Below are 25738 nucleotides of genomic sequence, written 5' to 3' on the forward strand. Positions count from 1 at the left end.
AAAAAAAAAAAACGAAAAAAAAATAGCGCCATTTTCCGAGACCTGTAGCGTCTCCATTTTTCGGGATCTGGGGCTGGGTGAGGGCATATTTTTTGGGGTAGATCCAATGTTTTGATCGCCCGTTATTGCATTTTATTGCAATTTTGCGGCGACCAAAAAACGTAATTCTGGCGTTTAGAATTTTTTTCTCGTTACACCGTTTACCGATCGGATTAATTCTTTTTTTATATTGATAGATGGGGCGATTCTGAACGCGGCGATACCAAATGTGTATGTGGGTTTTTTTTTTTTTATATTTTATTTTGAATGGGGCAAAAGGGGGGTGACTTAAGTTTTTAAAAATATTAAAAAAAAAAAAAAAAAGTTTTTTTTTTTCACTTACTGCAAGCTTCAATAGTCTCCATAGGAGACTAGAAGCAGCAGTTGTCTGATCGTCTCTGCTACATACAGGGGATCAGCAGATCCCCTGCATATAGCAGAAATGGTCCTGTGCTATGAGCGCCGACCACTAGGTGGCGCTCATAGCGACGAGATCATGACAACCACAGGCGTCTGCTGCAGACCCTGGGTTGTCATGCACGCCCATCGGTGACCCGCGATCACGTGACGGGGTCGCCGGGGCTTATGACGCGCAACCCGGAAGCGCGAGTTAAATGTCGCTGTCGGAGATTGACAGCGGCATTTAACATGTTAACAGCCGCGGGTGGATCGCGATTCCACCCGCGGCTGTTGCGGGCACATGTCAGCTGTAAGAATCAGCTGACATGTGCTCGGTTCAGTGAGGGCTCAGCGCAGCAGCCCTCACTGAACCGGCGGTACGCAAATGTGCGTACTAATACGGCATGGGCTCTAAAGGGGTTAATCAACAGACCTTGGAATAATAATAAATTCTACAATTGGATGTGTTTAAATAAAATGTTCCTGTGCTGAGATAATCTTATAAATGCGCCCCTGCTGTATACTGTGTAATGGCCGACTGTGCAGGAACACTGTCTGATCATACCACAGCTCCTGGGCAGGGGAGGAAGCAAAAGAGTATACAGACATTACAGCAGGGGATCACAGCTGATTCTTTCTGTGAGGTAAAACATTTCACTGTCTGTTTTTAAACAATGTTTTACCTCAAAGAAAGAATCAGCTGTGATCCCCTGCTGTTCTGTCTGTATACTCTTTTGCTTCCCTCCTTATCCAGGAGCTGTGGTATGATCAGACCATGTTCCTGCCCGGTCAGACACAGCCATTACACAGTACACAGCAGGGGCACATTTATAAGATTATCTCAGCACAGGAACATATTTTTTTTTTTTTTTTTTTAAACACATCCAATTCTGGAACTTAATTGTAAATCTATATTATCTTTTGAATAATAACCTTGTTCGTAGGAAAACCCCTTTAAGCCTGAATATCAATTTATGCTTTGAATTTTTACCACAAAATGTCACACACTGCAATCCACATAAATTTTACAAGTAGATTTACCATGATTTGGGGCACATATGCCGTGGAAACTTTGGGCTGCACGGCTGCTTGTTCTAGTCTATACCATTAAAGGAAACCTGTCAGGTGATTCATAAACACCCAATCTACGGGTAGCCAGAGTTGCAGTCAACTATATTATTCTCTGAAACGCAGGGAGAAAAAAAAAAATACTTTAGAGGATCTGGTCAGGGACCATGGCTGGTGCCGACACTCATCTGTTACCAGAGTCTCTGCAGGTGATTGACAGATCTTTCCCCAGCACCTTGAGCGGCGCCAAGAAGAGCCGGCCACGGGTGGCCCAGAACCTGGCTGATCAAGGGCTATGGTCCCCTACCAGATCTGTAAAGTAAATGTTCTCTAAAATGCCTAACCATTTCAGTGCACAATATACCTGGGATTAAGTATTATTCGAATATAAACCAACAATGTTTCGCTTTTTTAATGTCACTTTTATATTCATTTGTTTTACTAAAAAACAGGACCAAAATTATGCAAATACACTGGCACTGTCAATATAAAAGGTTAAAAAAAAAAATGAAAATGTATCATTAAATGTACCAAGAACAATAGAAGTGTCAAACACTAGTCATATTACACAGGATTTCTGTGTAAGAAACAGAACAAACAATGATACAGCTCCTACTCCAGACTTACCCTGCCCCCACAGACTGACTGATCACTGCCAGTATCCGTGTGTATAGGAAAGGTTGTCAATCGCTGTGTGTGGGGGCAGGGTATGTAAGACTTTCATGGCCTCCCAATGGAGTCCTGCCATGATTTACTTTATGTTTCATTCTGAAATCCTGCTCCAAATCGAATACATGCATTTAATCATGCAGCTCAGCATATATTCCTTCAAAGTTTGTTCTCAGATAGGTTTGCGTTACAGGGGTGTCCATTACTGGACAAACCCTTCTTAATAGCCTTTGTCTTCAGCACTAAAAAAAAAAAGGGATTGTCCACTATGGAAGGTATCAAGTATTTTTTTTTTAAATTCTATTAAAAGCGGTTCTCTTAAAAACAGCAAACATTAAAGTTAACTGAAAATTATAAAACAGTCCCCACCTCATCTTGTGCCAATTGTGCCGCTTTAAAATCCTCAGTGTTCACCTAGTACAAAAATTATAAATCAAAAGAGTTACATTTTAATAAAAGGGAATCTGTCAGCAGGATTCTGCTATGTAACTGAGGACAGCCGGAGATAGAGGCTGAAACACAGAATCCAGAGATGTGTCACTTGTCAAACTGCGTGCTGTTCTTTATTAACTGTGAAGGATTTATTACTACTAAGAGAGTAACACGACAACGCCCCTCCTGTGATAAGCACCTCACTGTCTAAAGACATTGTACATTGAGAGCCTGGTGGGGGCGGGGTTAGCTTTCTCAGCTCTGCTTCATTTGAAATCTAAAAGCTCTGATTGTGTGAGAACAGCCGCACCCTGTAATATAAGGGATACATCGTTGGATTCAGTTTCTCTTTGCCTACACCATGCTGCTCCCAGGTGAGATAGCAAAAACCTGCTGACAGATTCCCTTTAAAAAGGCACAGAAAACACAGATTCTCTTCACTGAATCAGACGTCAACAAGCATGTAATCTAGAATAATGAAAAGTTAGATGGACGCCAAGTTTCCATCATCCCATCTCAAAGTGCCTATGGATGTAGCAAAATACACTAATATATGACACTAACAATCGTTGTTCTGACTGCATTTACTAGACAAAATGTTCATGCCTGAATGTATCAGAATAATTGAGGGAATGTGGGCGAAAGGAAAGTTTATATGTAGCTTTAAATTCTATACAAAATATAGGAAAATATTTGGTAACTTCTAGTCGTTGTTTAGGATTATGTATTATTTGTTACTACTAAATCTTCTTACATTAGTTTTGTTTTTTAGAGCTCTTCGAGCCCATCGCTGAGGCCCCGCCACGGCCCTGGTCACAGATTGTCAGCAGCACTGACTTCACGTCAATAGCATAGTCAGTGAGTTCAGTGGCTCATACCATCTACAAAGTCAGAGACACCTAGTTCACAGATTGGCTTCAGCGCTGCCATCATATAAACAGTGCTGCAGCCAAACAGAAACCAGAGCATTGACCAAGAGCTGGAGCAAGGGAGAGTAAAAAAAAAAAAAAATTATATTTATATATATATATATATATATATATATATATATATATATATATATATATATATATATATATATATATATATATATATATATATATATATATATATATATATATATATATATATATATATATATATATATATATATATATATATAATTTTTTTTTTTTTTTTTCATTTTATGAACAAGAACAACCACTTTTATCAAACTCATACTGGACAAGAAAAGGCAAAAAAATAAAACAAAACAATTATTTTTCATAATTTTTTTCTGCAGACGTCATTCACTAACGCTTCCAGGTGTACACGACTGGCCAATGCACCCGTACACACGTTAGCGTACTTAAGGCATCGCGTGCTATGGGAAGCAAACGCTGTCGACAAGAATCGGGAAAAGCCCCAACCATGCACAGAACTCTTGGCCACGCCAATGGTGCACCGAAGCCCCGTCATTTGCACACAAATTAAAAAAGTTATTTTTTCAGGCACTGTACCAGCAACAGGTATAATGGCAGTATTATAGATAATTGTATTGTATTTTATATCTTCTAATTATATATAACATTAGATTATGGAAAGATAAAAATAAAAAAAATAAAAATGTCAAAAAAAAAAAAAATGTAGATTTTAAAAATGGAAAAATTATAAAAAAAAAAAAAAAACAACCACATTGAAGTAATTCACCTTACCCTTATTTCTTCTTCCTGAAGTCTCCTAGCAATCTGAGCGTCCCGAACATCTCGATTTTTAACACCTGATCCAGGTTTAGTTGGAGGGCTCTCTCTGTGTCCTTTTGAGCGATGACCTGTGCGCCACAGTCAATGGATTACAATACAAAAACTGCGACATGAATATAAAATTACATATAACAAATGCTTTGCCCAATTTAACAGCATGGACACTATGTAACAGAGGCAATAAGACGGAACAGTTAGGCTTTATTCGGACATCCAATTTTCGCGTATGACTGCTATCTCTGGTTTCACGGATGGATAGCACTCATACCTGTCAGTCTAGAAAGTTATTCACATGTCCATGATTTTTCGCAGACCGAGCAGTGAATGGAAAGTCATGGAGACATGTCCAATTTTGATCCAAGGGCTGGATGGAAATCGGCAATGCAAGTCCATGAAACAAAATCGAGATGAGATCCGAGTGTGATCTGCTTTTTACGGACTGTCGCAAAGGAGAAGCTTGAGAATTTTTTTTTCCTCCACGTACTAAAAAAAAAAAAAAACTGGTGACACTCGGACCAAACTCTGACCAAAATTATCGGTCAGTTTTTCTCATATGTGAGAAATCGGAAGTCTGAATGAGGCCTTATTCCGAGAGTGGTTCTAGTATGGTAAACCAGTTCCTACTCTTGAAATAGATTAAGGGGTTGTCCAGCCTTGGGAAGTCTGTATTCTGAGTGGCTGCAAAGTGTGGGGCGCATGTTGTCATGATTCCCCTGTATTTCAGATGCAAGCGGGAGGTCACAAGACATCATCTATGTAATTTGCATACTCTCGGTCACATGCCGACTAGACAAGTTTGGCTTTTCTCAATAAGTGATTTTAGAGATGTCAGAGGAGTCTAGTCAACATGTGTCCACAAGTACGCAAAATGAAAAAAAGAAAAATTAACATATATCACATACATGCGACTACCCGCTATGGGAATACTAGGGAATCGTGACAGTGTGCGCAACGCATGCTGTCACGATTCGACAGTCTACAATCACAGACTAACTGTTGACTTTTTTTCTAAACCTTGACAATGCCTTTAATCATTTGAATGTGTTACAGAATATCATGGGGGGAGGGGGCAAAGCAATTGTTATTCTGTAGAATGTAAAACCAGAAAGATTAAAAAACACACATGCAAGTCAAGATGAGCTGATACTAACTATCAAATATTAAAAGATAGAAAGGCCATGATGAGAAAAACTGATAAATACAGACCTGAACGAGATCAAATGTGAGCTTATGATTATATACACACACACACACTCTGAATAAAAAAAAAAAAAAAAACACACACGACATTGATTGGGAAAAATTAATTACGTCACTACTGGAAATCACCACCACCACCACCAGTTTACGAATACCTGATTCTCTGTAATGCCTTTCATCTTGTGGAGAGGGGGTTCTCTGCCTGCGCCTTTCATACTCGTGGTCACCCCCAGTACCTCTTTTTGGAGCTTTTGAATACAAACTGTCCTCATGTTCTCTAATACCCGAATGTTTTGTGCTCAGGTCATGACTCTGAGATCTCACCCTTCGTGGCAAGTTTTCAAAAGAATCAATTTCCTTTGCATTTTCGTATTCAAAATCCTTATGTTTACTTGTTCTGGGAGGTGGTGGCCTCTCAGGTATGTCCTTTTTGGCAGGTGTCTTACTGATATGATTTTCATGCCTTTGTAAGTCAGAGTTATCTCTGGGAATTGACCTTGGTTCAGCTGATCGTCCTCGTTTTCTATCATCATCATAGTATGAAGACCGCTCAGATTTAGGTGCACCCCTTTCTTTCCGATTTCGCTTAGACCTTTCATGCCTTTGAGGACTATCATATTCAGAAATATATTCTTTACGCCTACCTCTATGATGGCCTGAGTAATGGAGGAATGGCACAAAGAAACAATTAGGTAAAATTCATCTTCGCACGTTACTGTAATTAAAGTGTAGATTTAGTGTGAATTCAATAACTATTCACTAAAACAAGGAATCTAGATAGCATGCAGGGATGGTCTAAATAAATTCCCCACTGATTTTCTTAAGGTGCTTATAGGGTTTGGATGTCTGAACAAAAGGAAATTCGCATTATTTTGTCATTGAATCCTTTGACAAGTACCTAAATGTACATGCAAATGAGCAGGAGCTGACATACGGGGCGGACAACCGGATATCCAGAGAAGAGGTCAACTACAGTCTAGTGGCAATTGTCATCTTTAAACACTGTAAACTAACAGCTGTAAGGCTATGTGCCCACGTTGCATTTATGCAGCAGAAAATTTCTGCTGCATAAATGCAAGTCCTCTCCCGGAAAAACGCATGCGGAATTCCGCACGCGTTTATCACGCGTTTTCCACATGCGGAATTGCCTTGCGTTTTTTATGGATTGGACTAGGGCAATTCCGCTTGCGGAAACACAAAATTAAGTGACATGCTGCGGATTTTTGAACGCGGCATAAACGCTGCGGAAAAATCCGCAGCATGTGCATAGAACTTGCGGAATCCCATTGGGGACCATGGGGTGCGGATATACATGCGTTTTTCAAGCGTTTACGCTGCGGAAATTCCGCAGCATATACGCTTGAAAAATGCTACGTGGGCACACAGCCTTATAAGGGTCTGCTTATGGGTGGTGGGACTGTTCCTGCAACCCTCCCAGTGCTCACCCCCCTGCCATGCAGCGGTCATATGCTGTACTATGTGCATCATGACAGCCAATGCCGAGAGGGGATGCGGGCACTACCGCATGTGACCTTGACCTCAGCAGCCAGATTCGAGGCAAGGATCATGTAAACAAAGACCAGGAGCATCAGTGACGGATCTACGGGTGGGTGTGGGGGAGGAGTTGGGATAGTGTTTTTTGCTTTTAAATACATTAGCAAATGTTTTTTAACGTTGTGTTTGATGACTTTAAAAATGAGGGTTTTCTGAAAAAAAAAAAAAAAAAAAAAGTTATGACAGATTTAACTACCAAGATTTGCCTTTAGGGGAAAAAAGCCTTGTTCCCTTAATATGGGCATGGTGGCTCAGTGGTTAGCACTGTAGTCTTGCAGCGCTGGGTCCTGGGTTCTAATCCCACCAAGGACAACATCTGCAAGGAGTTTGTATGTTCTCCCCATGTTTGCGTGGGTTTCCTCCGGTTTCCTCCCACACTCCAAAGACACACTGATAGGAATGTAGATTGTGAGCCCCAATGGGGACAGTGATGATAATGTCTGTAAAGCGCTGCGGAATTAATGGCGCTATATAAGGGAGTAAAATAAATAAATAAGAAACCAATAATAGGAGTTTATTTCAGGACTTTTTACTTTTATTCTGTATTAAAAATAATCACCATTTTGAGCTTAAATGGAACAGGTTACTAGATTTGTGCTGCCCAAGCCACAGGCAACGTGATTTGGAGCCTAGCTGCATGACTACAGTCAGATATAGATTAATCTGAAACTCTAATTTCACAGAAAACCATTTTAAAAGCCTGCTGTGATGATAGGAAGAGATGTGGTTAGTCTGTTGTCACCCCTGCCCGGCTTATGGGGAGAGATGTCCATCACGGTCCTCAACCGGCTACTCCGGGAGATTCTCTCATGTGAGTACATCACATCAAAACAACAGTGTGGCTCACAGTTTATGAAATAGTAGATCAATATACCTTCTATATGAATCCATCATCAAATTACATCCTTGCCATATAGGATTGTTAACAACATCAATGTCCATCAACAATATTCCTTATTGTGCCTAGTTGGCTGGAATATTAATGTATTTTTGCAAGTGCCCCACGATTTTTTTTAATACATCCATATTTTTTTTTTCTTGGACCAGATTCAGGTTAGATCTCATTTTGTACATTTTCATAGTGTACTATTCTTCACAATAGCCTCCTTAAGAGTTATTTTATCGTATTTGGTGGTACATTAAAAGTTATCCAGAACTATTTCATTTTTTTTTACTTTGGCTTAAAGACTAACAGGCAGATGGTCGCTAAGTACTTGCTTGTTGCACCCGGCACCAACCTCTGCCAGCAAAGGGCGGTCACGGACCACTCCTGCCAGCGGTTAAGCTGCTTTCGCTGAGGTCACGTCAACACCGCAGCAGATTCTATTCCGCTCTGCTCTGTTGATGGTGTCCGACCGTCGGCGCTGATTGACAGCCAGCTCCCCGCTGTTTAACTGCAAGACGCTGGCAGTCACACCCCGTCGGAAGAGCAGCCCGGAAGAGGAAGAGCAGCTCTGTTGACAAGGAGCAGCTGCAGCTCCAGCAGGAGTGGTCCGTGACCGTTCCGAGCTGCATAGAAATGACAGGTAGTTAACAACCACCTGCCTATTAATTTTTATAAAAATAATAGGATAACACCTTTAAATATATATTCTTGCAACACTTTGTGAACTGGAAACTTTCTACTATATTTTTTTTAGTCTTCTTCCAGAGGACTGTGTGCTGGTGGGATTTTATACTATTTAGCACAGGCGTGCTCTCTATTCTAATTATTGGAGAGACCTGTCAACTAAGTGATGTTTTCACAACATTTTCTTGGCTTGAGGTTTTTGGGGTTCCCCCCCACCCCCGAGTGGAGACTCTCAAAGATGCTGGATAAAGACAGTGTGAGCATAAACAAACAGGTAAAAGTGGAATACTACTGAAAACTGGATGGGTCAAATTATTTTTAACCCCTTCCCGATAAATAATTGCCCTTTTTCCCCTCTCCTTCTTCCAAGAGCCATAACTTTTATTTTTCTATTGCCATTTTTTGTGGGACAAGTTGTACTTTTTAATGACGCCATTCAATTCATCATGTGACGTACTGGAACACAGGGGAAAAAATCCAAGTGCAAGCGAAAATTGGGGAAAAAAAAAAAAAAAAAAAAAAAAAAAAAAAAGCACAATTCCACAATTTTTTTTTTTTTATTTAGTGTTCACTATATGGTAAAAATTACCTGGCAATATGATTCTAAAGGTTAGGATGATCACGTAGATATCAAAACATGCATAGTTTTTTTATGCAAATGGTAAACAAAATTTTGTAAAATTATATTCGCTTGTGTCACCATATTCCAAGACCAGTAACGGTTTCATTTTTTGATTGATGGAGCTGTACGAGAGCTTGTTTTTTTTCACCCTGAGCAGACATTTTCATTGATACCATATTGGGCTAAATACAGAACTGGATAAGCTGCTACCCACGGGCCACATCCAGCCCTCGGATGGAGACAGCAGAAGGGCTGAACCAGAGGCCCACGAGCCGCACCATGCCTTTGCCCACCGTCCGCACTATCCGCATCCTCAGGATACAGACAGCGGTGAATACATTGGTGGAGGACAGAACTGGCGGCTCTTCCTATCAATCAGCGTGTGACAATGATGTCCATCGAGACTGCAAAGGAGACCAGCAGTGTAATTGTGTGTATGTATTTTTTAACATGTGTATGGGAGGTTTTCCTGTATATAGCGGCTATGTTGGGTCTGATACTGTATTTAGGGGGTTCATGCTGTATATAGAATGCTATGTGGGTGCTCACACATACGTTTGTATGCATGCATTTATGTATGTATGGCACTCATACTGTATATAAAGCTATGCGGGGGCTCATACTGTATACGAGGGGCTGTGTGGAGGCCCACACTGTATATAGGGGGCTGTGTGTAGGCCCATACGGTATATAGAGGTGGGGGGCTTAGCATACTTAATTCTCCTCAATATTAAGTGATATAATTATCTTATATTAATTGTAATATGTTAATATTAATATTGAGCAGAATTAATTTCAGCCTATTGGTTCAGCCCTTCAGAACAGTCATGGTCTCATGTGGTCCCTTGGGAAAACTAAATGCCCACCCCTGGGTAAATACAATGGTTTTGATAACCTCTTACTGGATATTTTTGCAGTGTTGTTGCTGCTAAAAAATTGTAATACCGGAGTTTAGATCATTTTCTGATTTCACAGTTTACCCATTGCGTTAATTAATTTCATATTTTGATTGGACTTTTACGAATGTAGCGATATCACGTGTGTATAGTTTTCATTTTTAAATGGGGGAGGTAATTTTTTTTTTTTACTTATTTTCAAATATACTTCTCACTGTATTTGTCCCCTTAGGTAACTTGACCTTGCAATCACTTGTACAATATACAGCAATACCACAGTATTGCTGTATATACAGTTGTGCTCAAAAGTTTACATACTCCGGCAGAATTTTTCCTTTCTTGGCCTTGTTTCAGAGAATGAATGCTAACAAAACTTTTTCTCCACTCATGGTTATTGGTTGGGTGAAGCCATTTATTGTCAAACTACTGTGTTTTCTCTTTTTAAATTTTAATGACAACCAAAAACATCCAAATGACCCTGATCAAAAGGTCACATACCCCAGTTCTTAATACTGTGCATTGCCCCCTCTAACATCAATGACTGCTTGAAGTCTTTTGTGGTAGTTGTGGAGGAGGTTCTTTAAATTCTCAAATGGTAAAGCTGCCCATTCTTCTTGGCAAAAAGCCTCCAGTTCCTGTAAATTCCTGGGCTGTCTAGCATGAACTGCGCGCTTGAGATCTCCCCAGAATGGCTCAGTGATATTGAGGTCAGGAGACTGAGATGGCCACTCCAGAACCTTCACTTTGGCTACAGCAGCACAATGACAGGTCGACTTGGCTTTGTGTTTTGGATTGTTGTCATGTTGGAACATCCAAGTACGTCCCATGCGCAGCTTCCGGGCTGATGAGTGCAAATTTACCTCGAGTAATTGCCGATAACGTGCTGCATTCATCTTTCCTTCAACTTTTACCAAGTTTCCTGTTCCTTTGTAGCTCACACATCCCAAAATACCAGCGATCCACCTCCGTGCTTTACTGTAGGAATGGTGTTCCTTTCATCATGGGCCTTGTTGACCTATCGCCAAATGAAACGTTTATGGTTGTAGCCAAATAGTTACATTTTGGTCTCATCACTCCAAATTACCTTGTCCCAGAAGTTTTGAGGCTTGTCTCTGTGCTGTTTGGAGTAATGTAGGCGAGATACTTTGTGGCATTTGTGCAGTAATGGTTTTCTTCTGGCGACTGGACCATGTAGTCCATTTTTCTTCAAGTGCCTCCTTATTGTGCATCTTGAAACAGTCACACGGCTAGTTTTCAGAGAGTCCTGAATTTCAGCTGATGTTACTTGTGGATTTTTCTTTGCATCCAGAACAATTTTTCTGGCAGTTGTGGCCGAAATTTTTGTTGGTCTACCTGACCAAGGTTTGGTTTTCACAGAGCCCCTGATTTTCCATTTGTTATTCACAGTTTTTTTTGTATCCCTTTCCTGTGTTATACAGTTCAACTACCTTTTCCTGTAGATCCATCGACAATTCTTTTGCTTTCCCCATGACTCACAATCCAGAAACGTCAGTGGCTGGATGAAAGATGAAAGTCTGTCTGGATCCCAGAAACTCACTCAGCTTTTATGCACACACAATGATTACAAGCAAACAGGTCACAGGTGAGGAGGTTACCTTTAGTAGCCATTCAAACCCATTTGAGTCAAATTCTGTGCATGTTATCAGGCCAAAATCACCAGGGTATGTGAACTTTTGATCAGGGTCATTTGGATGTTTTTGGTTGTCATTAAGATTTAAAAAGAGAAAACACAGTAGTTTGACAATAAATGGCTTCACCCAACCAATAACTATGAGTGAAGAAAAAGGTTTTTGCTATCATTCATATTTTCTGAAACGAGGCCAAGAAAGGAAAAATTCTGCCGGGGTATGTAAACTTTTGAGCACAACTGTAGTAAAAATCAGTCTCCTATGAACAGCCGCCAGAATCTGGAATTCACAGGAGTACCAGCACTACAGTCACATGGGTCTTCAGTAGTCCACTGGCCGTCATGACAACCTATTGGTGCCCCATGATTGTATCAGGGACATCAAATGGCATGTAGAAAAACGCGCCACCCTTCATGTGCCGCTTTTAACCGGTTAACACCTGCGAGGGGACCTCCACATCATGTGCAGCGGTTAGGGCATGTCTACACCAGCTTATTAAAAAAAAAAAATAACCAAAGCGAAGTACCGGCCATAGCTTACTAGAAAAACCACAGCAGATCTGAACAGGAAATAACACACAGCTCTACAACTAACATACATCTAGGGCAGTCAGGGCTGGGTAAGGACCGAGGCCATTCTTACTACAGCATGGTGTATGTGAGCAGAAGAAGAGACTGGTATTTAAGAGAAAAGATTTCATCATCTCCCTCATTGATACAACTTCACAATTAAACTTCTGCAAAATTGATTTTATTATACACAAAATGCTTGGCTTCCAGGTGTTTTCAAAAGGAATCTGTCACCAGATTTCACAATACAAACTGCAGACATAATTAAAAGTCAGAATGGCTGTATAATCCGCTCAGAAAGATTTTAAAATGCCCACTTTAGGAGTCCAGGGTCCATATGAAGATGTGCATCAAGTGGGAAAACTTTCAGACAGGATTATGCAGCCATATGAATCTTTGAAGTAAGCTCACCAGCCTCATCAGTTCTAACAAATCTATTAATGCATGCAGTTTGAATTGCTTACCCTTTCAGAGGTTTGGAGTTTACACTGAATTCACACTTCTAGTCAAATGAAAAATTTAGTGTCTTTTAATTTACCTTTATTACATTTGTAAAAGGTCAAAATTAGGCATTCGGCACATGACCGAGCCTGAACGTCAGCACAAAGTTCCCATAACCATCTACTACATACCACCATATCAGATGGTATCTCCATACCTTTGTAAGACATTATCTGGTGGTGACTGTGGGGCTCGCTTCCACTTGCGATGCAAACGGACGAGTGCAATATGATAAAAAAAAAATCAGATTGTTCTCGCCGCAATGTTAACCTATGGGTCAGTGTAAATCGGATCGCACACACCCATATGAGCCAAAAGTGCATGTGAAACATCGCACTGCACTCACATATCACCTGAGTGCAGTGGGATTCCCGCTGACGCTGGCAACATAGGAGATTTATTCATTTATTTTATATAGGAGATGGAGAAATTAATTTCTCCGTCCCCTCTGCAGCTGTGCTGTGATCCTCTCAGGCGAGAAGATCGGAGCACTGACACTCGGCTCCAGCTTGCAGCAGAGCAGGAGCCGAGTGTCATTAGCAGATAGCATCAGATGTTATACGCTAGTGGGACTCCAGCCTAAACCTAAGAGGCACAGGATGGTTCTATTACAGCTTCCTATAACTTCAAGCTGTTACGAATCCATCTCCTAAGGTTATGTGGAATCCTAACAAGCTGCTGGTGCCAACTAATTAGATAGTACAGGAGTATTTATTTATGTATATAAATGCTCCTCTCCTTCCGCCTGCAATGTACACATCATATAGTGTGGCGTGGTAGAGAAGCTGCATTAGACCTGCATCTGTACTGATTGTGTGGCTAGAATTATATTTAAAAGGTTGAAAATTCAACTTTAAGCTGGATCTTAGCAGTGCAGCCACCATCTAAAGTGCGGCTAATAATGCATGTACAGCTTAAAGGGGAATTCTAGCTGATCAAGGGTTCAACTCAGACCGGATAACAAAACTTAGCCTCAGCAACCTCCTGCAGCTCCTGTTCCAGTACTTACTGGTCCCCGCTGGTCTGTGTTTTCTGGTGATATGCCTCCACTAGATTGGTTATATATTCTTTTGGTATGTTGCTTGAAATGGACATTTGTTTGTTAGCCCTTTTAATACTGTTATGAATATAGAGCATTGTACCTTCATGGTCTAGATAAGAAGGGTCTTCTGGGCTCCGCGGCGGATAATGTTTCTTTCTCCTTTTTTCTTCTCTTTCCTGCAATATTCGAGCAATATCCTGGAAATCAAAACCTTTCAGGTTAGCTTAGGCTATGTTCAAATGTTGCTTTTTTTGCTGCAGCCAAAACATGATCCATTGGCAGTAAAAAAAAAATAAAAGCTACAAAAATCAGGTTTTGCTGGCTTTTTTGCTGCTTTTCTTGCTATGTATTTTTGCTACATTTTTCAGGATCTCCAAGTTTATCTTGCTTCCACCATACAAGGTGTTAGGCAACCAATGAAAGATGTATATGAAACCACAAAAACATTTTGGACAAAAGGGCAATTCAGTGTGATCAAATTTAGTGGAAAAAGATTTTTATGCCTGAAAAAAAAAATAATTCGTGACTATACTCAACAAAAAAGTTAATGAAAAAAATACTCAATTGCAAATGTAAAAACAGTGGAGGGGGGAGTTCAATTGGTTTGGTATAGTTTACCCAAGACATTGGCAGTGCATAGAGTTGGTCAGGCATGGTTTATTTTCACACATTGAAATAGTCAGACTTTGTTTACTTTGACTCATATCACTAATTTAATTAAACTGTACTAATCCTAACTGCCATTCTCGGGTCAGGAGACAAAGATATTTTGGTTTAAACTTGTAAAATATATATATATATATATATATATATATATATATATATATATATATATATATATATATATATATATATATATATATATATATATATATATATATATATATATATATATATATATATATATATATATATATCACAAAAATAAATGAGTTTCACATAGTGCTGTACATGCTTTTTGTCAATAAAAATGCTGCAAAAGCTGATGGCAACGTTTTTGCTGCTTTTTTGCACTTACTCATTGGTTTCCATGGGAGAAAAAACGCTGAAAGAACGGATATGCTGCAGATTTAAAAAAAAGTAGTAGTTTGCCAATTCAATCATGAAAAAAAAACAAAAAAACAAGCGTATGTATGCATGAGATTTCTAAAAATCGTAGAACTTTTGCTGGTACTGTCAAAAGCAGTTGTCAATTTGCATTAAAAAAAAAAAAAAGCAACAAAAACGCAATGTGAATATAACCTTAGTTTTCCTATGCGTGTGTGAAACACCAATCAATGTACAAATTTTAGCAATGGCAAAACATCATAACATCACTAGTGACAGTCTCCTGACATTTCTTTTGCCATAATGTTAATTCTTTGCAGCTGCCATAAAGAAAACCACACCCTCCTGTTTTATGACTACGGATAGTACAGGAAGGATGCATCTCCAATATGGCTGCCTAAAGAAAGTATATAATATAATGTAATACAGTATGTCGTCCTAGAACACGTTTATATCATAAATGCATAACTTCTCCTCTACATTTATAAATCAATCTAACGAATGAAACTTCCATACACGGGATGGTCCATTGATCACTGCCAATCAGTTGTGTTATACTGATGACAGCCGATCACTAGCTGACACATAGGCCTCTGTGCTTCTGCATTCAGAAGCCATTAATAGTGGAGAATAATTAATTCAAAAAGAGAAATACCAGGTGCTTTTGGAGAAGGTCATGAAGTCATTTTCTAATGGCAGGGCAGCAACCTAACAAAGTAATAGATACATGGCACACTGCCCAGGTACAAATACATGGCAAGATACCAAGCACACATGCCTTGGTCAAAGATTTATTTCAGACAAAAGGATTCTCAGGTTGGTTACTAGGAGCTCTCTTCTTATCGAGCCATCAGAAAAATGGAGAGTCACTTAAGGACACAAAACTTTCCCTTTAATTTTTTCCTTTTTTTTGGGGTGGGGGGGTGGAGGAGCGCGGGAGAAAAAAAAAACTGATTCTGACTGCATGGTTTTGCTTTGACCAGTAAAGTGGGATAAAATTCAAAGCACCAGAATTTAGTTTTTTTGATCAGGTTAATTCTACTTTTTTTTTTTTTTTAATAGATTGGACCACCACAGACAGATACTAAATATGTACCGTATTTCTTACATTTCCTTATGTTTAACTGGGAAAAAAGGGGGTGTTCAAATTTGTGTTTTGGTTTTTTTTTAATTTTCCAAACATTTTTTCAAATGTATTTTTTTATTCCCCTTAGGGGACTTCAACCTGCAATCGATTGTACCCTATAAAGCAATATTATAGTATTGTTGTATACAGTAAAAATCAATGTCTCCCATGAGGCCAAACCTGTGGCTGATGTCATTATGTGGACAATTTTAATTTATTTAATTTTTTAACTTAAGATTCAGTCACCAGGAAAATGCCGTTCAATCTGCAGCATCATGTTACAGAAGGGGAAGCAGAGTAGATTGATATGTAGTTTTGTGAGAAGAGATTCAGTACAACCCGTGTCAATCATTTAATCCTCTGCTCTTTCTGGGATCTCTGGTCCAGTGGGCTGTCTCATCAGTGACTGACAGCTTTCTTTATATAAATATGCATACAGATTGCTGTCAGTCACTGATAAGACCGCCCACTGGACCAAAAATCCCAGAATGATAAGGGGTTTATATAAAACCCAGGTTATACTGAATTATCTAAGAAAACTATATAAAAATCTGTTTACTCCTCTCTTCCTGCAGAGCATGTTTGTTTTTGTTTTTTTTGAGGGAAAAACAAAGTCCCCAACTGTCAAAGCAAGCGTTCAGCTCTCTGCATCATGTGAGGGAGGAGGTTGGGGATAGTGGTTCGGTCGAACACCCAGGCTGCATCATGGGGCTTAAATGCTGCTGTCAGTGATTGACGGCTGCATTTCAGTGCTGATCTATGCTGTTAGCTGGCATCTGCCTTAACTTGTGTGGAGCAGGCTCAGTTCCTGAGCCTGCTCCAATTCCAAAGAGCCTGACATGCTGCATGACTTAATCGTACGTCTTGGGGGTGTTTAAATTGTCCACTAAAATACATTTTAATGTAAACATTGATGGGTATCCAAGCTATGAAAATAGTGGAGTCGCGATCCAAACATTCGTTAGGTGCTTTCCACATCTATACACCACTGAGCTTTGTGTCCTTTGGGGATAAAGAGAAATGCCCCTGCCTCTTTTATAAAAAAGGTTACCCAGTAATGGTCACCATAGAGATCCCTGGGGCACTCCACCTATACCATTAGGCTCATTGTAACCACTCTATGGAAAAAAGATGTTAATGGTTGTTGTGATCCATTGGTTTCGTTCACATGCAAACAGAACTAACGACCTACAGTATTGATTGCAATAAATGCATGTCACAGCGGCTCCCAGTGCTGGCCTTGGCCAGTTGTAATCAGTTGCTGAGCAGCACAGCTCCATCAACTGTATAGTGGCCGCGGCTGGGTATTGCACATCTGACCCTATTTGAATGAATTCCAGTTGACAGAGCTGTGCAGCTCAGCAATTGATCTCTAATGGCCGCCACCAGGAACTGCTGATTGGCAGAGGCGCCTGGTGTCCCACAACCACCTCATCATTCCTTGTAAATTAGTTTCCTTCTTTCTTGGAATTTCCCAATAACATCCGATTGGACAATGAAGCAAACTTCCTTTCTGTTCTTTAGCAGTCTAAGAATTTGGAGCGCACTTACCTCATCCTTCTCCTCCTGAAGACGCTTGCGTTCTGCTTCAATCACCAGCTTTTCTTGAATTTCCTGAGCAATTTCACCATCTAGAAGTTCACTGAGACACCAAAAAATATTAAATGTCAAAGTTTTAAAGGCATTAATCCAGTAAATACACAAAACGTGGTTGAAGATGGAGATTACTACTGGCGACCATGCTGTCCTATACTATTATATGGACTAGTAACAGAACTCATGAGACTCGACCATTGTTACCTTCATATTAGGCCATATCAGCCAGCCAAGATGGAAACCTATAGGTGTATGTATGCAAGGACTTCTATAATAAACGTTTTCGGGGGGCTTATGGGGGTTTACTCTAGTTTTTGATAATAAAAACATTATTCCCCTCTTAATTGCTTCTTCAATCCAAATGTGATGCTTCGGCTGTCTTTTTTGCATCTAAGGGATGCCAAGTGCCGCCAAAGACCACTGCTGCCAAAGAAGGGGGATAGCAGACCTGTCGGAGCCTCATTGCAGGACTGGCGAGATTCAAGAGGAGAGTAGAGATTTATATTTTTTTATAAAGAAATTAGATAACAAAATTAATGAATCCGAGTTAAATCAACTCAACAATAGCACTTCTGTTTTTACCTATTTTGATGGCAGGTGTCAATGTTGAATGTTAAAATGATAGGAGAGCTGGTCCACTACTTTTCTATTGAGGACTTATCCTTCGTATAGGCGCCTATCAGATCACTGGGGGTCTGACACATGGCACCCCCACCGATCAGCAGTCCTCAATGGTAGAGGCAGCTATATAGCAGCAGTTGAAGAGCATAGTTACGTCACCCGTTGTCTTGCCCTAATTTGTCCTGAGCATATATGTGGCATTCTGATTGTGATTTACCCTTTGAGCTGATATAATGGCTTTATTATCCTACATAGGGATTACTGTCTGGTGCTCGCTGGAGTATTTCTTCTTATGAGGGGTGTCTACCATCTAGGGTCACTAGGGATAAATTAAGGCAAGACGACGGTGAGCAGGGGCGCCATAAACTTGAAGTGCCTCTAGGGTGTCAACCTCCGCGACAAGGCCGGGATGTCTACTAGGGAAGAAAAGGAGGGAAAGCAAATAGATCGTGGTCCCCGACTTTCTCCACCCTGTTGAGTCTATATAATTTCAACCCTTTTCAGTGACATTAACATGCAAATTTTCAGCTGCATAGTACCAGCAAAGTCGCAGATTTCAGAAATCTCATGTATACACCTTGGGGTTTTTCCTGACTGATTTGTCAAATACCTGCGTTTTTGAAAAATGCCCCACGTCACTTCTTTCAGCATTTTTCACCCATTGCTTTGGTAGTGCAAAAACGCAGCAAAAAACGCAGGTATCAGGTTTTGCTGCGTTTTTAGTGCCAAAACCTGAGGACGTTGAATTAAGTTGTTTTTTTTATGCACTAAAACTTTATCAGCATGCACAAGAGACAAATATAACCTGAGAAAAACGCAGCAAAACCTGCTTTTTTGAGGTTGCTTGTTTAAATGGCAAGAGAGCAGGTTTTACCGCAGAAAAAAAACGCTGCAAAAACACTACATGTGAACATAGCCCAAGACAAAAAAAAAAAAAAAAACACGTTCTAATAAACCGTTATACTTTCGGCTGTTCAGACTTTGGAGAATATGCCAAGAAAGCTGAACATAAATTAATTCCAAATGTTTCCCCAGCCTTCTTTGGGCCAACATGTGATTTGGAAATCTGATTAAAGATATAGTACAAGTAAGAGTGGTTAATAGATTTGCACAACCCAAACCATCGGCCACAATAGTGATGGGTGGATGGGTGCTGGGATGCCATGTCTTAGCTAATGAAATCTGCAGCTGTTCTTTTGATTAGCGGACCTGGCACAACGTCACATATTAGCCATGCGACAACGAGGATGTGGCACCAGGCCAGAAGATCAAAAAAGAAGAGCTGCGGATCCATCAGGAAATAAAAGGCAGTTCTCTTCTCTCCCATCCAGCTGCCAGAGATTACAGTCGTGGCTGACGGATGGGGTCGTGTGATTCGATTTGCATCAGTATTTATAAGGACATTTATCCTGAAACTGTTAGATTTCTTATACTACCATAAGAACAAATAGTACAAAAAAGTTACTTCAGTTTCAGAAAACACAGGACGCAAAAAGTAGCAAATCCTTGATAAAGTCCATAAATGTCTAGTAGTTGTAGGTTGTACTCTCGGGACCTGCAGCTATCGCAAAACATGGTTATGGTATGCTGCTAAAAATGGAGAAAAAAAAAAAAAAAAACTGGAAACTTTATTCACTTCTATTGCAGTTCTGAAAATTGCTGATCGTGCCAGCTCTGCCATATCAGGAACTCCCATAGAAGCGACTGTCGAGAGCCACATGTGTGCCCACCTATCTAATCCAGATTAAGCCCATTTTTTAGACGGGTGTCAGTTTGTCATATTCTGTGGATACAAAAAAAATGTCAGAAATTGAATCTAGTAGCAGATCCAGCTATGGTTTACGCACAGTTCATCGTGACGGTGTTTAGTCTTCACTTGTGCTCTGATGTCCTCTTCTTCCTGAAGCTGTTTGGCCACTTGTAGGTCATGTTTCACCAAGCGGTTCCTCTGTACGTTTGTGGCAAGATGATGTTCAACTGGAAACAATTAACATTTAAATTTTAAATTTTTTTTTTATTTTATTTTTTTATAAAACCTGTGTCTCTGGATGCAGTTTGTTCTAAAATAAGAAACCGTACTTTATTCACCATCCTTGGGCCCATCACCGAGTCTCTGGTGCCGCTCCCGGTGTTTGATATTGGCTGCGGAGTTGACATCCCATCAACAGCCAATTAGTGAGTTCAGTGGCTGTAGATAAAACACCCACTTCAGAGCCGCTGAGCTCACCGATTGGCTGCAGCGCTGTTAATGTGACATCAGCACTGCAGCAGTTACCGGACACATGAAGTAGCTTCAGAGGATAAACGGTGGACCCAGGAATGGTGAAAAATGAGTATTTTTGTATAAACAAAATGTAGCTGGAGACTAAGATTTTCTGAAAGAGGGCAACCCACTTAAAAGAGAATCTGTCACCACGCTATTTCTATGTATTCTGAGAACAGCATGATGTAGGGCAGAGACCCTGATTCCAGAGATGAGTCAATTACTGGGCTGCTTGCTGCAGTTTAGATAAAAATCCCTGTTTTATCTGCCACTGACCTACCAGTTCTCTCAATGCTAACCCTGCCCAAACTACTGATCGACAGCTTTCTGTGTACACTGTGAATAGGCAGAAAGCTGTCAATCGGTAGTGGGAGCAGGGTTATATAAAGCTCCCCGAGTCCGGAAGACTACATGGCAGCAGGTTAACTAGTCCTCTTGTGATAATCTCCTGCTGTTTTATCAAAACTACAGCAAGTAGACTAGTAAGTGACACATTGCAGGAAACAGGGTCTCTGCCCTTATATGTTCTAAGAATAAGTGGCAAAACCTGGTGACCGATTCCCTTTACCTCATGCATTGATAATATTGCATTTATTTTCCTCATGTAACCGGTTTCTAATCTTATGCATGATAAATAGCATACCGACTGTCAAACTTGATACTACAATGAATACTATGCTATAATTAGGTCAAATCTCCTGACGTTACACCCCTTAAGTATGTACTTACTTCTTCCTATTGCTCTGCTACTGAGGCACAACAATCCTGGGGACAAAGTAAGCGCGGGAGGAATACGAATGAAACTAGATAAAAAGATTTGCCTTTGACTTAAAGGGGTAAAGAGCTTTTTGACTTTAATGCGATCAGTCAAGGTTACGATAATTTTTTTGGAAATACTAGCCCAGCAGGTTTCATTATTCACAACATAAAATCCAACATAAGGCGTGTTGGACCTGACTAACTCCTAATGTGGGCAGCACTTAAAGGGGCATTCCCATCATCCTATCCCAATATGCAGTAGGTGTAATAAAATCCGCAAATACCTACAATTAGAAATGTAGCATAGTTCTTCTGATTCACGGTCATTTATCCCATGTGCAGGGCATTACAGTAGCTTAGGTATCCATGGTTACGACCACTTCTATAGCGACAGTTCGTTAGCTGTTAGTGGTTGTAACCATGGATACCTCAGATACTGCAATGCGCTGCACATGGGGTAAATGACAGAAATTTTAGTATAGTTCTTCTGATTCACTAATTGTAGGCACTTGCTGATATTATTACACATACTGCATATTGGGGTAGTATCTTAGAGATGGGAATACCCCTTTAAAGTGCTGCCCACATTAGGAGTTGGTCAGGTCATACCTTCTGTTGGATTTTACATTATTACGAATAATGAAACCTGCTGCATTATCCTTTCCAAAAACATTACCGTAACCTTGATGGACAACATTAAAGTCAATAAGCTCTGACAGGAGTCACTTAAAAATGTTCTAAAAAAAAAAAAAAAACAACAAAAAAAAACACAATATCGTAACGGTTCTATCATAAATTGGTTCTATAAAGCTAGAGTAAAAACAAATTAAAGATTAATACATAGAAAATATATTTTAAAAAAAAAAAGTAAAAATAAAATGTACTACCAAATCACACCAGCATTGCATATCATCTTAAACATCTGTTATAAAAATATACTGTTAATAAATACAACCACATTAGAACATCTAGAAATCCCATGCGTTTTAAGAGGTGGGTGACCTAGACAAACCCCCCTTAAATGCTGTAGTGCCCCATGTAAAATAAAAACAAAACCCCACACACACCCCTTATACTCCCCTCTTCATTGGCACCGCACCTCCCAATGCTCACATGACATTGTTATGCCATGCGAGTGCTGCAACCCATCAGTGGCTGCCAATGAACTGCAGTTCTCACACTTCCTTTCGACGTATCTTGGACGTTCAAGGCAAGCTTTAGCAAAGCAACCCATCAGTGGCATAATGTCACGCGTGTGCTGAGAGACTCGGCGCCAATGCTGATTGAGCGGCGCTGATGCAGGAGGAGAGTATAGGGGTTTGTTTTTGTCTCATATTACAGCATTTTAAAAAAAATTAGTGAACAGCCCCTTTAATTCTAGAAATAATCACAGGTATGCTTAGAAATAGGATGCAACCAATAATATAGTTATTGAAAATCACTTACTTTCCTGTTCTTGTAGGGAGTGTGCAAGACTATGATCTTCTAGCACGGCAAAATCTCTACATACTGTGAAAACAGACAAAAAAAAAACACACAAAACGGGTTGAGAACATTTTAAAAAGAGAATAACCCAGAATAATAATAAATAATAATCTTTACTTTTATATAGCGCTAACATATTCCGCAGCGCTTTACATACATTATCGTCGCTGTCCCCATCGGGGCTTACAATCTAGATTCCCTATCAGTGTGTCTTTTGGAGTGTGGGAGGAAACCGGAGAACCTGGAGGAAACCCACGCAAACAAGGAGAGAACATACAAACTCCTTGCAGATGTTGTCCTTGGTGGGATTTGAATCCAGGACCCCAGCGCTGCAAGGCTGCACTGCTAACCACTGAGCCACCATGCCGCCCAGAAAAGTCAAAAGATCTATATTATACCGTACATCTTCTGATATCATCTGAGGGCGAGGAATTTGTTGCTAGAGTCGGATGTAGAACCATCACAGATGTCCAGATAAGGAGGAAACCACACAACTGCATACATACTTAAATCTATGACTAGTCCCAAAAAAGTGTAAGTAACAAAAAAAAAAAAAAAAGAAAAAAAAAAAAGGAAGAACAACTTTCTAAGCCAAGGGTCATTATGCGTTAATGCTTTGTCATGCCAGATTAACAATGAGTAAATAAACCTGTGAGCAAAGAGATTACAGGAAATCTGTCAGTAGGATCAACCCTCCTAAGCAGTCTATATGGGCGCGCAGATCATAGAAAGTTGAATCAATTGATATCTGCAGAGAAATCCACATTTTTCTTATATATAAATGAGCTGTTAAGATCTGTGGGCCGGACATAGATCTCCCTGAGAATCTGCCCCCAGAGTTTATTGTAATTGAAAGGGAGCATTACCAGTGTGAGACATGTAATGACTGACAGTCTGCTCTCCAGATCAACTCTCACACTGGTAACATCGCCCATCTTTTACAATAAGCTCTGGGGGCTGATTCTTGGGGAGATCAGTGTTCTGCTCATAAATCTTTAGCAGCTCATTTACATATTAAAGAAAGATGTGGATTACTCTGGAATAAGGCATCAGATGACAGATATAAAAAAATATCAATTTATTCAGCTTCCTCTGACCTGCATGCCTATATAGATGGCTTTGAAGGGTTGATCCTACTGACAGATTCCCTTTAAGGAACTCTAGGCAACACACACACACCCCAACTGAATCCCAATATCAGCCTTTGGGGATAAGCATCTGAGCGCTGCAACAGTTTCCAACACGTTACCACTGTAGCCAGTGCCATAGAGGGACAAGAGCTATAGTGTTCTCCAGAATTTGTCAAGGAAGATTTAGAAAGACTCATGACATGTACAAGTTTTAGATACACTATATGAGCTTTATTGGTGCCAATCTCAGGTGTGATAGAGTAATACATAGCTAGGAGGCGCTAACCAAACAATCGATCATACTGTGCACCACCAATATCAGATGATATTACTGCGAAAAATGATTAGCTTTCAACCTGGGAAATGATTTAGCTAGTTCCATTTTGGCTCAAGATGCTTTTGCTGAAAGGAACCAGCCTAATGACGAGGAAAAAGATTCCATTTATAGAAATATCTATACAGTCTAAAGTGTATTAAGTGGGCGCTATATACAGGTGCATCTCAATAAATTAGAAGATCATCAAAAAGTTAAATTTATTTTAGTTCTTCAATATAAAAAGTGTAACTGATATTATATAGAGTCATTACAGAGTGATCTATTGCAAGTGTTTATTTCTGTTAATGTTGATGATTATGGCTTACAGCTAATGAAAACACAAAAGTCATTTTCTCAGTAAATTAAAATAATTAACAAAATACACCTGCAAAGGTTTCCTAAGCATTTAAAAAAGTCCCTTAGCCTGTTTCAGTAGGCTCTACAATCATGAGGAAGACTGCTGACTTGACAGATGTCCAGAAGGCAGTCATTGACACACTCCACAAGGTTCCAGGTGTATTTTGTTAATTATTTTAATTTACTGATAAAATGACTTGTGTTTTCATTGGCTGTAAGCCATAATCATCAACATTAACAGAAATAAACACTTGCAATAGATCACTCTGTAATGACTCTATATAATATCAGTTACACTTTTTATATTGAAGAACTAAAATAAATTTAACTTTTTGATGATATTCTAATTTAGTGAGATGCACCTGTACATCATCTTATATACTGCAGCTAAGCCCTATATCCTCTTTCTTGACATTTGTGGTTAGTAAGATCTATGACAGCACTCACACTAAATGATTAGCAATTATACAAGCTGACAGTGATGGAAGCAAAATTGAAGAGAAAATGAAGTCAAGGCAAGATATGTCCACAGAAATGTGTTGCCTGAAAGATGCCATAAACTCGTAAATGCATCAACTGCAATTAGAACAATCCAACAACTGCTTGCAAAGCATAAAAACTACTAACTACTATCAGGATTAATGATGCTCCTCTGTGCTGACCCATTCAGTTGCATAAGTTTACAAGCACGACTGAACCCAGAGACTTCCAGAAAAACTAGAAGACAAAAACAGGGGGACGTCAAACTTTCCGTCTACAGAAGAGTTTCTTGCTCATCCTTTTTAGGAGACTTTAGTTTGGCTTATAGCCTTAGTCATGCTGCAAGGCATATCAAGGGGGGGGGGGTTCTGTGGAAATAAAAAAATTCCCTTTTTAGGGGTCCCTAAAAATCACCATTCCCTTCATTTTCCTTTTTTCAGTTCACCTTCTACCCCTTTTCAGTCATCTGCTATTTTTTACATCCCGAACATGCTGACGTTTCCCTGTGCCTCTTAACAACATTTCTCTAAGGTTGTGTCCATCCCACAGCCAACACACTCCCACCCTCAGTGCCCACCCACTACACCTACAAAGCACCTTCCTGAG

General features: G+C 39.8%; 1 protein-coding gene across 2 annotated transcripts in view; it reads right to left on the minus strand.

Annotated features, from left to right (window-relative positions):
* Positions 1-25738, minus strand: part of CCDC50 (coiled-coil domain containing 50) — a 68494-nt gene that overhangs the window by 13525 nt on the left and 29231 nt on the right. The window contains exons 2-8 of one of the 2 annotated variants that reach the window (XM_073675157.1): positions 22811-22873; positions 20190-20319; positions 17677-17767; positions 14053-14149; positions 5705-6205; positions 4302-4417; positions 2545-2589 (exon numbers count right to left, since the gene is read on the minus strand). In XM_073675157.1, the coding sequence (XP_073531258.1) occupies positions 2545-2589; positions 4302-4417; positions 5705-6205; positions 14053-14149; positions 17677-17767; positions 20190-20319; positions 22811-22873 (1043 nt within the window). The remainder of the gene's footprint in view (positions 1-2544; positions 2590-4301; positions 4418-5704; positions 6206-14052; positions 14150-17676; positions 17768-20189; positions 20320-22810; positions 22874-25738) is intronic. The other variant, XM_073675158.1, reaches the window with a different exon arrangement.

Source organism: Phyllobates terribilis, unplaced genomic scaffold (genome assembly GCF_046119375.1).
Source record: "Phyllobates terribilis strain yellow unplaced genomic scaffold, ASM4611937v1 Scaffold_3__8_contigs__length_932513732, whole genome shotgun sequence".
Taxonomy (NCBI): domain Eukaryota; kingdom Metazoa; phylum Chordata; class Amphibia; order Anura; family Dendrobatidae; genus Phyllobates; species Phyllobates terribilis.